At 41.9% G+C, this 12,839-nt stretch overlaps 1 protein-coding gene across 4 annotated transcripts in view; it reads right to left on the bottom strand.

The window, feature by feature from the left end:
• The window catches only part of LOC142575140 (selenocysteine lyase-like), a 128,002-nt gene that overhangs the window by 55,083 nt on the left and 60,080 nt on the right, over window positions 1-12,839 (bottom strand). For all 4 annotated transcript variants that reach the window (XM_075684174.1, XM_075684176.1, XM_075684177.1 and 1 more), the window contains exons 7-8: window positions 8,615-8,779; window positions 383-480 (exon numbers count right to left, since the gene is read on the bottom strand). In XM_075684174.1, the coding sequence (XP_075540289.1) occupies window positions 383-480; window positions 8,615-8,779 (263 nt within the window). The remainder of the gene's footprint in view (window positions 1-382; window positions 481-8,614; window positions 8,780-12,839) is intronic.

The following is a 12,839-nucleotide window of genomic DNA, read 5'->3' on the forward strand; positions in this document are numbered from 1 at the left end:
TCTTTGCATGTGTAGCACTTGCGCTTTCCCTGTGGCACAACAGGCGTCGCACTGTCGAACAATGCTTGTCTACCCAAGTCTAATCACAGTCATGTCTAGCCACCGACCTAAGCACAGCCGTCATAATTGGCTTAACAATGATTGTATACCTAAGTATAATAATTACAGCTAAATCAAAGGTTAACCAAGTAAAACCAGGACTTAACCAGGCTAAACCAAGCTTTAGCTTTGCATATCCTGGGTTAGCTGAGCTAAGCCGCAGCCCATTTTTCTTGGGCTGACCGATTTTTCGAACGTTCTCGCGGCCCCTAGGGAGTCAGAAAAATCGGATGCTGAATGCATATACAAGATGTGATCAAGCAATATGCGAAGGCGCACTCACCCTGGCCTGAGACCACCTTCCTGTCCTGCACCAAACAGGAGTGGATACAGCGGCTTAGAGTCTCGAAAGTACAGGGCTCCTGTTCTAGGTCCATAGAACTGGGCAAAAGAAAAATGCAACGAGGTGCCAAACAGAACCCCTTAAATCTGGCAAAGTGTAGCAGAGGCATCATAAAGGTCACACAGGTTGCCGAGAATTGCAATTCATGATGAGCTAGCTCTATGTACATGTGGTATACGAGGTCTGTCTCAAAACTATGTGCGATATGGCTAAAAAATTTTAATTTCACAAAGTTTCAAATACATCAATGTGGTCAGCTTCAAAATACTCCCCATTAGACACAATACACTGGTTCCACCTCTTCCATTGCAGGAAGCACCCTTGGAAGTGTTCAGTTAGGAGCTTCAGCCGCAATTACGTTTTCTTTTGAATTAACGTCACATCGCCCACGAATAGCCGCCCTCAGAGAACTAGTCTCCATTTGGCAAACAAAAATGTCGTAGAGGGCATAATTCCCTTTTTTCAACAAATCTGGTCGCACATGGCGCACACTATCTTTCAGTCGCTTCGGGACCTTCACATGGAAAGTTGGGTCAACAGTTCAACTTTCAAGTACAAATTTGAAGTGCACAGTACCAAGGCAGTGAAACACGATCAACATGACTGATTGTTGCTTTGTTGTTCTGCGCCTTTTCAGCCTTGGCTCATCTTCCAGTCCTTGTTCTGCAACTTCAGCTCAATGACGCATCCGTAAATCAAAATTTCATCGCCAGTGATGTCCTTTTGCAAGAATTCATTGCTGTCGTTTGAAATTTTCCAATTACCGCAACATATTTTTATAGCAACTTTTGACCACCTTGGCGCAAACCTAATTCAGTTCCAAAGTTTCAGTCAAATCCGGTGAATGGATCACTTTTCCAAACCAAGTGCTTCTGCTATCATTCCGACAGTCGTTCGGCAGTCACTGAGCCCAAGATAACACAATGAGATGCAGAGGCATCCTGATCTTGCATCATTCTTGGGACCTTTGTGGCCTTGCCAAAAACGCTGGACCCACTTGAACACAGTCCTTTTCGCTAGGGCATCCTTTCCATAGGCCTTTTGCAACATCTGATAAATTTCTGAACCATTCTTGCCCAATTTTGGAAGAAATTTGATATTGTACCTTTGTTCCATCTGTTTATCAATCTCAATTTCAACAAAGACTAAAAATGAGCTACACAAAGTGAACGCATAAAATTCTTCCTTGTCATACAGCAGTCCGACTTGTACTAGAGGTCAAGTGTGCCCTTCAAGTGCAGAGAGCAAGAGAGCATCGCCGACTAAACCCACTCCCATTTTACTGCTGACTCACCGCATGAGCTTTTTGGAAAGACCTCATATCCTTAAAGGGCCACTCACCAGGCCTGATTGCAAATCTTGGTTCCACACTGGCAGTTGTAAAACACCATTAAGGGGTGTTTTACCAAAATAATTTTTCAAGTCAGTTCATTATTGGAGGCGATAAAAGTAATTAACTGTCCTGTTACCATGCCACCGGGAGGCGAGAGCCGCTGCAAACAGAGACACTTGCTCCCTCTGCCTCTAGTACCTTTTCCAAGCTATGCTCCTTCCCTGCCTTCTCCCACAGAAGAGCCGAGAGACGTACCGCGGCACCGATCCCAGTCCTCCTTTTTCTTCTCTTCCATTTTTTGCTGTGTGGCACATCTACAGTGACACCGGTGCACCTTCCGCATTGGATGATTAGTCATGGTGAGTGACGTAGATCGCACTGCGAAAAGGCACTTGTGCTTATGGCTGACTCTCTGGCTGGAAGTGCAGTTTCCTTGAGAGGGAGAATGTGCAGTGTTTGTTCTAAAATCCGAGCTATTTTCGCCCCACTTAGTGCTGCAGCAGACAGCAGCAGACAGGGTTGTAAGTGCGTGAAGTATACTGTACTCTTGTTTGTTTAGAATGGCCAAGCATGGTGAGGGGCCCTTTATAGGAAACACCTAAATGGTAATAAAACAGACATAACAGCTACAACTGTTCAATATTTATTTATTTATTTATTTATTTATTTATTTATTTATATACCTACATTTCGCCCATTTGGGCGTTACAGTAGAGGTAGAATTGCATAACGAAAACACACGAAGTATGCACCACACATGAGAGAGCACTGAGAAAAAAAAGGGCGTACAAATTAGCTCAGTCGGCAAATTAGCACGAGTAAGAAAACGCGGAAACTATACAATTCAATGATGGGTGAAGACATGTAAAGGGAATGTGAAACCTACCCTAGAGGTACACAACCAATCAAAGTGGGAACACAATAACGGCACTGGTAAGCAGCTAAGCCATAACACAACAGACACTGATTATGGCATGCAAAAACAGCAGATAACATTTGCGTGGGAAGCAAATAAAAGAAATAGAAAAATGAAAAAAAAAATAAAAAAGAACACACAACAAAGAAGGATATCTATAGGCTAAACTGCAATCATCAAATGGTGAGCAGCAAATTCCACAGTGTGTTAGTGTGCGGAAAAAAGGATTGCTGTTATGTAGATGTGCATGCCAAAAATCCTTTTATCTTGAAAGGGTGGTCATTGCATTTTGACAATTAAGTTGATGGCTGCAGTATTTACCTTTATCGAGAACTGGTCGATTCAGTAAAATATTTTTAATGAATGTCACATGAAAAGGTTTTCAACGTATTGCGAGCTCGTCCCAATTCAGGCTACATTTAATGTCAGTAATGCTGCTTGGCATAGAATATTTTCTAGTCACAAAGCATGCCGCACGATTTTGAATGGCTTCGCTTCTGTTAATTAGTATTTGGTTACAGGGGTCCCATATAGTACACACGTATTCTAGAATAGGGCGGACATTGGTAAAACAAAGCAACTCCCTTATAGTAAGCTGTGCATGCTCAAAATTTCTTCTACTAAAATTAAGAGTGAGCCCTGCTTTAACTGTTAAGTTATGAATGTGTTGATTCCAGGTTAAATTTCATGAAAAGGTTCCACCTAAGTACTTGGCTTTGTTCACTTCTCCGATGACTTGGCTGTTTAAGGAAAAAAAAAAGTGCGAAGTAGTATGCATTTGCAAGTGAACCTGACACGTTTACATTTGCTATATTTAAGGGCATCTTCCATCTTTGTGACCAGGATAAAATTAAGTCCAAATCGTTTTGTAATGCTGACTGGACCGAGTGATCAGTGCACTCCCTGTATAAAACACAATCATCGGCGTAAAGTTTAATTTTAGATCTGATACCGGTACCTATGTTATTTACATAAATTAAAAACAAAGGCAGACCAAGGATGGATCCCTGTGGTACCTCAGATTTAACGAATGTCATGGATGATTCTACGCCATTTATTATTACACTTTGTGTACGACCAGTTAAAGCAGTTGTGAAGCCAATAAGAAATGTTATCCGACAAATGGAGCAAAGACAGTTTATAGAGAAGAAGATCGTGCAGTACTTTGTCAAAGGCTTTTTGGAAGTCAAGTCGAAAAATTAGCAGTCGATTTGTAAGCTCTTGTGGAATAAACTGAATATGTCGTGGGCAAATTCTGTTAGCTGAGTTACACAGGAATGACCAGAGCGAAAACCATGCTAAAAATGAACATGAAACTTATAATCCTGAAGATGAGAGAAAATAATAGTGTATAGAACATGTTCTGTAGTTAAAGACCTTGTCCCGTAGGCCTGATTTGTGAATGGGAAAAATGTTACCAGCTTTCCAGTCCCGAGGTAGCTCACAGTCATTCAAGGACTTTGTGAATAGTAATGTTAAGTATTTAGAAAGGATGCCAGCGCAAGATTTGAGGATATAGTTTGGAATACTGTCAGGGTCAGGTGCAGAGCTTGTTTTTAATTTTGTGAGAATGTTCATAATACTGTAGTCATCGATATATCATAAGAAGCCAACAAACACTGACACCAAGGACAACATAGGGAAAATTACTTGTGCTTCATAAATGAAATAATGAAACGTTAAATTAATGGAAAATAAAGTGGATGAAAAAACAACTTGTCGCAGGTGGAAACCGAACCCACAAACTTTGCATTTCGCGTGCGATGCTCTACCAATTGAGCTACCGCGGCGCTGTTTCCCCATCCACTTTCTTGGGTATTTATGTGTCCTAGTAGAAACCTGGGAGTGTTAGCCAGCGCCACCACCCACAGACCTTGGCGGCGGACGTGGAACGTCCTTTTTGCCGCAGGTGTCACGAGAACGTGATCTTTTTGGGTGAAGGCAACTGGTCAATAAACCCACATATGCTACCTGAAGGCATCAATGTAGCCGGATTTGAGACCCTCGTTATGTAACCTGAAGGCATCAATGTAGCCGGATTCGAGACCCTCGTTATGTAACCTGAAGGCATCAATGTAGCCGGATTCGAGACCCTTGTTATGTAACCTGAAGGCATCAATGTAGCCGGATTCGAGACCCTCGTTATGTAAAATTAAGTCCATTAATTAAGTAATTCGTTATGCCTTTTCGATAGCAGGTGTACCCTGCGGGGAACACCTCTGAACTCTGAGGATAGTGCTGTCCAACCAAGATTCCGTCCAGATTACAATATCAGAATCCAGAGGGGACAAAAGAGCTTCAAGTGCGTCGTTTTTATTTTTCACACTACGGTAGTTAATAAGTGTTTAACAGAATCAGAACATGTTGTATGCCACGGCAAAGGCTGACATTAGGCTGGGGAAAACCCTGTCTCGTCTGATACTTAGTTTCTTTTTTTTTTCACTCACAAAATCAGAAATGGTATCGTAAATGTAGCAACTTCCTTCAGTAAAGGGCTTGTCCAATCTTAGTTTAAATTGTGAGTTCTGTTTTTTGGCAAAGTCAATGAGCCTTCAGTAAGTTTAACAAACTGAACAAGAGAAATCCTCGCAGACAGAAACACTGGCCTCGCTCAACTTGTTGCAAGCTGCTAAAATAGCTTCTCTGTCCTTAAACCAAGAGAAACACTAATATCGGGAGGTTCTTGTCCTGCTGAGAGGAACTGAGTCAGTGGGTGCAGAAGAGGGGGTCTAGAATGTTTACTGGGAAACTTTACCGGAAAAGACGGTCTAGTATGAAGTGCCAGGCAGACATCTGCACATACAAGTATGCCTTCATGTCATATCTCAGTTGCAGCCAATGACTAACTTTGAGATGGGCATTCCATTTAAGGATGAATTCTACTGAACTGCCCACTATCAATGTACAGTTCCAAGCAATGACAAATTAAGACATGTCCAGCAGTGCTGGCTGGAAGTTTCATATAGCCTATTTACAAAAGTTGGCACTTCACAGCTGCTTCTCATCCATGCAGCCTTCAGGACATGTTTGGCCGCCCACAGGTGGTGGCTAAATCAGATGCAATAGTGAGCCTTCAATTGGTACAGAATGCCGTCTTGCATTAAAGGAAATCATAAAAACAACACACTGCATAAGTGGAAATATAAGAGACCGTATAAGTGAAACCACAAGATTCTCCACAAGTGGAAAAATATCTATCAAGAAAGTGATCAGACATGAAGATACAATCTCTCCAATGCTATTCAATGCATGCTTAGAAGTATTCAAGCTATTATACTTGGAAGGCTTAAGAGTGAGGATCAATGGCTAATACTCAACAACCTTGGGTTCGCAGATGACGTTGCCTTGTTCAGCAACACAGGGGATGAATTGCGACAAATAATTGAGGACCTTAACTGAGAAAGTGCAAGCATAAAGATGAAGATTAATATCTAGAAGACAAATGTAATGTTCAATAGCCTGGCAAGGAAACAAGAATTCATGATCGCCAGTCAGCCTCTAGAGTCTGTGCAGGAGTACATTTATTAAGGTCAATTACTCGCAGGAGATCCTCATCCTAAGAAGGACATTTACAGAAGAATAAAAATGGGTTGGAGTGCATTCAGCAGGCATTACCAAATATGACTGGCGGCTTACCGCTACCCTTGAAAAAAAAGAGCGCACAATTATTGCATTCTATTGGTACTGACACATGAGCCAGAAACTTAGAGCTTAAAACAAAGAAGCTCAAGAACATGTTACAGACCGTGCAAAGAGCGATGGAGCAAAAAGCGTTAAAAGACAAGAAGAGAGCAGTGTGGATCAGAGAGCAAACGGGAGTAGCTGACATTCTAATTGACATTAAGTGAAAAAAATGGAGCTGGGCAGGCCACGTAATCCATAGGGCAGATAACCAGTGGTCAATTAGTAACAGAATAGGTGCAAGGAAAAGGAAGCGCAGTCAAGGACAGTAGAGAATCTGGTGGTGTGATGAAATTAGAAAATTTGTAGGCACAACTTGAAATCAGTTAGCGCAAGACACGGGTAATTGGAGATCGCTGGAAGAGGCCTTTGTCCTGCAGTGGATATAAAAATATTATGATGAGTATTATTAGTGGAACCAGAAGTCGTGGATCCACTGAAACCTAGAGATTCCAAAGAATTTAGTCTTGTCATCACAATTGTAATTATTCTCATCATATTTTTACAGAGATCACAGCAGCGTACACAATGTCAAAAAAACGAACAAGCGAGATGCATGCAAGCGGTCTCCGAAAATAATTCTAGCATGTGAGGCAAGCAATACACATGCTTCTGCAGTACTGCTTTAAAATGAACTGCATAGAATGATGCACATCGATTCTCCCAGTTACACAGGATATTTTGCACCTACCCATGCACCAAAGGAGGTCTCTGTCTATGAAGAACACCCCAAAAATGGTAAAAGCTAATTGAAAACATATTCTACAGTGACAGTTGGACTCTATAACCAATAGCCCTGACTAGTGGTGTCACTCGGCAAAGCTGAGGAAGGGAGAGAAAGGATAAGGGGGCTCTCTCTCTCTCTCTCTCTCTCTCTCTCTCTCTCTCTCTCTCTCTCTCTCTCTCTCTCTCATTTTTTTCTGCCACTCCCTCTTATTTCTTAATGTATATTTTGTATAATGAATGTGAAATAATCTAAAAGGGCAACGCTCCTACTTTTGACAGTATTTCAGGATTTATTTCTGTAAAAATAAAAAGTACAATACAAGGCCATTCAACATGTCACATTCCGTAAGCCTTCTAGAAATTGTGCCACTAGGCACTGCGAACTCTGAGCCCACAGTTAGCAGCTACAACATTATATATTAAAATGGCATCAAGTAACCCATGCCCTGGGCGCAGATGTTCACAACATTCAGCTACAAGCTGCAGAGAAAACAAAGGCTCGAGTGGCACAGCCGCTGCTCAGTGGCTGCACCCAGAGCAGTCCGTCCTGCCTGCCATTGTCGTTGGGTGCGATTCTCTTGCTCTTGAATTTATCCTCATGCTCTGTGCTATCATATATGACACAAATTTGCATTAGGAATTGAACCAACCTTCAGTTTTTATAGAGCCTAACATTTATTTGTACGATTCTTTGCCAAATACATAGAAACACAGCACCCAGAGCACTGTGCTCCTGATACACTGCAAGTCAACATATGTCAGAATGTATGGCCCTACCAAATCCAATGAAACAAGAGGCACTGTACAAATATACTTAACCCTCTCACGCACTAATTAATTATGTTGATTGAAATCTTCCTTTCACTGCATTTCTTACATCTTAAGAGTCATAAAAAGCATACAGCTGTAAAATATATTTAAATTTTGCATTCTTTGGTGAGTTTAAAGAATGTGGCCTGCATGTGAAAACTCACTACTGAAACATCAGATATGAGAACATCAACTATTTAATGTCTAGCAGGCTTCAAAACCACCTATCCAGCCACTTGAATAATATGCCAGGTGCAAAACATTGTGAAAAAAATTAAAGAAGTTAACCTGCTACATACAACAGCATACTGACACTGAGCAAGAACACCCAACAGTTTTCCTTCTCACTCGTGTCACTCAAGAATATTGCACGTTATCCAACTTGCAGCACCATTCCAATCAGAAGCGTTTCAAGATTTATGACACATTTTAAATATCATTGCTTTCATCAATGCTTTAGCAGTTTATGCACTATCTCAGTGTACACCATTGTGTACATAGTGCCTCAAAGGTTAAGCGTAGATATTTCAATAAAATAAAAAAGTAGGCAACAAACATTGGCATGGCAGCTTTCACAGCCTCAGGCATGAAACATTAAATTTTATGTTTGCTGCTTTCATATTTACAAAGCCCTTCGAAGCGGGATTCAATTTCCCTTCCAAATTCCTAGACATAGAAGCACAGGCAAAAGGTGGGTTACACCTACCTTATGCCCTGCAATGGTCAAATAGTCCACCTTCAGAACATCCACATTCACAGGCACTTTGCCAAGTGCTTGTGCAGCATCCGTGTGAAAAAGAACCTCCGGGAGGCTGTCTTTCTTTCTTTGCTGGTTGACATCTTTCAGGAGAGTCCCAATAGTCTCAACTGGCTAGAAAAACAATGATGGCAGTAAAAGAAGCATCGTCACAGATAGCCAAGTAACAATGCAGGAGGATTTAGGCTGTCCATAGTCGATCACTATCTCCAGAGGTTAACAGTGAAGAACAGCAAGCAGATTCAAAGTGCATGCTTTCATTCAGCCTCCATTCTATCATTTTACCAAAAAGTTGAAGTTTCGCCCGAAAGGCGAAGCACCGATTGCGATAGCAAATTAGTAGATAGTTAGTAGCATGGATAGTTATCAGCCGTATAAACTTTTAAACATTCACTTACTAACTAAATTAACAAGCACGATGTCACACGCACACAGGTAAACATGAACACATCTCGCTCGATGACCGTGGAAACTTGCTGTCGAAACTTGGTAGAGTGAGGAGTCAGGGAAGCAGTGGCAAGCGAATCGACCTTCGTGCATTTCTTGCTTCAACGCGAATGAAACATCAAAAGCACAGCGCATATGCAGCTACTGGCACTATGCGCACCCTGCAAACATTGCAGATAACTTGGAAGATGAAGGCCGCATGGGCTCACACTTTGGCCACGTTGCAGATCGCTTCCAAGATACGGCGCCCACACGGCCGCACTGTAAGCAGCAGCCGGCGCAGAAAAATGCTCTCCTTCCCTCATCTCAACCCCGTGCATCACACACAATAGGAGGGGGCGTGCTTCCAGCCCTCCTTCCTCGCTCGCGTACGCGAGATTGAGCCATGTTCACTGGCTCACCCTCACACGCTTTCACTCACACATACAGCATACGGCGCACAGCAATGATTTTATTGCTCTGGGACTTTACACGGAACCTCATGGCGACACAGATGTCGATGGCAGAAATGCGCCTGGAGTGCCCATATAATTGCCATTGCAATAAAATAAAATTCAAAGTTTGTAAATTCTCTCTCCAGGCTAAAAACAACCTGTGCAAACCATGAGTTAAACGAGAACAAGGTAAAAGCAGAAGCCAATGTTTCGTCAAGTGGGCTTCTTTTTCAAGGCGAAAAATGCTTTCCTCAACTCAGTATATATAGGTAAGGTTCTTCTAAAGAGGAGAGGAGGTATGGGTGGGTGAGGCAGCGAATGAGGGCGTGTTAGCGGCGAGGGTGTAAAATTGAAAAGATAGGTATAATATTCAACGTCTGTGGATAAATGTGCGGTAGTGCCGTATGTCAGCCGGTTGACGTGTCACTGCACGTTCCTTTTTTCGTGCAAGAGGCCTAAACAATGGGGGGGAGGGGGTTGACTGCCTTGCTGGAGGTCAGTGAAGTATCGTCTCTCTGCAATAAAGAATGAAAGAAGCGGCAACAAATTTTGCTCGTGAGAACAAATAATAAAATGCAATAAATATTGAAATAACAAAAAAAAAGAAAGGGAGGAAATAAAGGTAAAATGAAACACTCAGCAACCCAATAAAAAATAACCAAGTTCTGCTGCCTAGAGCTTGAAATTTAGCATGACAAATAGATTCTAAAGCTCCCTTTGACACGTTTATGCCTATTGGTTGCAATATCTTGAACTTATAGATGAGGTATGATTCTCTGTATTTTTTGTCTCGCGCAGAAGGGAAATTTGACTGTAGAATGTAGAGTTTAAGTTCATAAAAGTTTTGACCTGGTTGGTAAAATGCTCGGTGACGGGTTTGAGAAGCTTTTTAGCCGAGTCCGTGCGATGTCCGTTGAACCTGTCGTTGATCGATTGTCCTGCTGTTTCACCAATATATTGTTTCTTACAGAAGGAACATTCAAGCGCATAAATCATATCGGAACTAGTGCAAGTAAGGCTAGTTTTCACTTCGTGTGTACAACTAACCGCGGTGCTTTTAATTTTAATGTCACTTAGAAGGTGCCTGCAGGTTTTGCAGCTGGCGCCTGTTTTCGTGTTCGCAAAGCGTAACCATGTAGGTAATATAATATTGATGCACTTGTTGTTGAAAAGTGTTCTGATCTACCTCATGTTTACCTCTTGTCTTCTTGAGAACTTGTTGTCTCTTATTCCATGCCTATGATGATGTAAGCCCGCTCCCTGTATGGGTCTGCAGAAGACCTACAGTATTGATAAATAATAATAAAAGATGCTTTCATTGTGAGGGACTGATGCGGGCTGACTTTTGCATGCACTAACATGTCTTCCAAGTTTTTGTTGCGGTGATAGGTCACCCTTGGTAACACCGGGGACGCTTTTCTTAGACGCTCGTTACTTAGTAATATTGGGTGGTATTTTCGTAGGATGTTGTTTGTGTTTGGGAGGGCATTACAATAATTTGTTATAAAGGCTGATGTTCTCTCAGATTCTGGTGTAGGCTGTTTCTTAGCTAATTCCAACTGTCTCTCCAATCTTGATGTGACGTCATAAGCTCTGTCAAGAGGAACTTGTGGATAGTTTCTTTCTGCTACCATTGCTTTAAGGTCATTTAGGTGGTGGATGTAATCGTTGTCTTCACTGCAGATTCTTCTTATTCATTTCGTTCATCCAACGAAAATTCCTCGCTAGCAGTGTCGCGGGTGATGACTGCTGTATTTTAAATGTTGCTGGCTTCCAGTAAAGTGTTGTTCTGAGTTTTCTATTTTCTATGTAGACCATCGTGTTGAGGAAATTGATTTGACTAGGAGAGTGGCAAGCAGTAAATTTAATACTCGGGTGAAAGCAGTTGAAATGGCTAATTAGGCTGGTTAATGCGGTTGTGCTGTGTTCCCATATTATGAATATGTAATGCAGGTAGGTAGGTTTATCAGGTTTGCTTCAAGCTTAACAATGAAAATGTTGGCATACGTGGGAACGAATGGTGTTCCCTCATGCTAGTGCCAAAAGTTTGCAGGTAGTTAATAGAAAAGAATTTGAAATAGTTGAGCGTGAGAACTAACCTAAGCAGTGACAGGTAAACTTCAGGAGCATGCGCTTGGGGATTGACTGCAAGGGATTTCAATATGGTTTCAATTCCTTCACTCGTGGGTTTGTTAGTGTAATGGGCAGAAACACCAAAAGTCACTAGAACAGCATGGCTGGAAAGGATTTGGCTGGCATCAATGCCGTCGATAATTCGAGAGGAGTGGGTCTTGTGTTGAACAAAAGATGGGAGGGTGGTGGGGATGTTTGACAGGTGGCGATTTAAGAACTTGCATAGTGACTAGGTAGATGTGTTGTTATTAGACATTAAAGACCAACCTGGGATTTCTGCTGTAAATATTTTTTCCACGTTGAACTCTACATCCTACAGTCAAATTTCCATTCTGCATGAGATATAAAATACAGAGAATCGTACCTCATCCATAAGTTCAAAACACTGCAACCAATAGGTATAAACGTTTCAAAGGGAGCTTTAGAATCTATTCGCTATGCTAAATTTCAAGCTATAGGCAACAGCACTTGGTTATTTTCATTGGGTTGCTGAGTGTTTCGTTTTTTCTTTTCCTTCCTCCCTCTATTTTTTCTTTATTTATATATTTATTCCATTTTATCCTTTTTTTCCCCATGACCACCATATTCTGCCACTTCTTTTATTCTCTCTTGCAGAGAGACGAAAGTTCACCGACCTCCAGCAGAGCAGTCAATCCACCCTCCTCCCGTCGGTTTCCGGAATTCCATAAGCATAATTTAGTTAATCCGATGTAACTCAGTAATGATGTTTTACTGTCCCCTTAAAGGGGCCATGAAACACTTTTCTAACTAATCTTAGAATGACATCACTATTGCACCACCTCAAGAATCTCCTGCAGCACAAGTTTTTCTAATTATTCAAGCAAAAACAAAGTTACACGTAGCTGTCGGACCGAGAAGCAACCTTTCTTCTTCTTTCATTTCCACTAGCGTGCTAGAAGCTCCACAGGGGACATAGCTATGGGGCACAAAGGAGCAATGCCTTGTCGGCCCTGCCCAAAGGTTGGGCATCTCGGTGGCAACACAGCTCGTTGCAGCATGCCATGGCAGCTACGATATATGCGCTAGGTTTTTCATCTTGGAGGCCATATGCAGCAGACATGGCAACACGCAAGTGTCATGTGTATGCCGACAGTGCAAAAAATGAAATGGTCTGTCTCTATTTTTGAGAGCGCAGACAT

The sequence above is a fragment of the Dermacentor variabilis genome, chromosome 3 (genome assembly GCF_050947875.1).
Source record: "Dermacentor variabilis isolate Ectoservices chromosome 3, ASM5094787v1, whole genome shotgun sequence".
Classification (NCBI taxonomy): Eukaryota; Metazoa; Arthropoda; class Arachnida; order Ixodida; family Ixodidae; genus Dermacentor; species Dermacentor variabilis.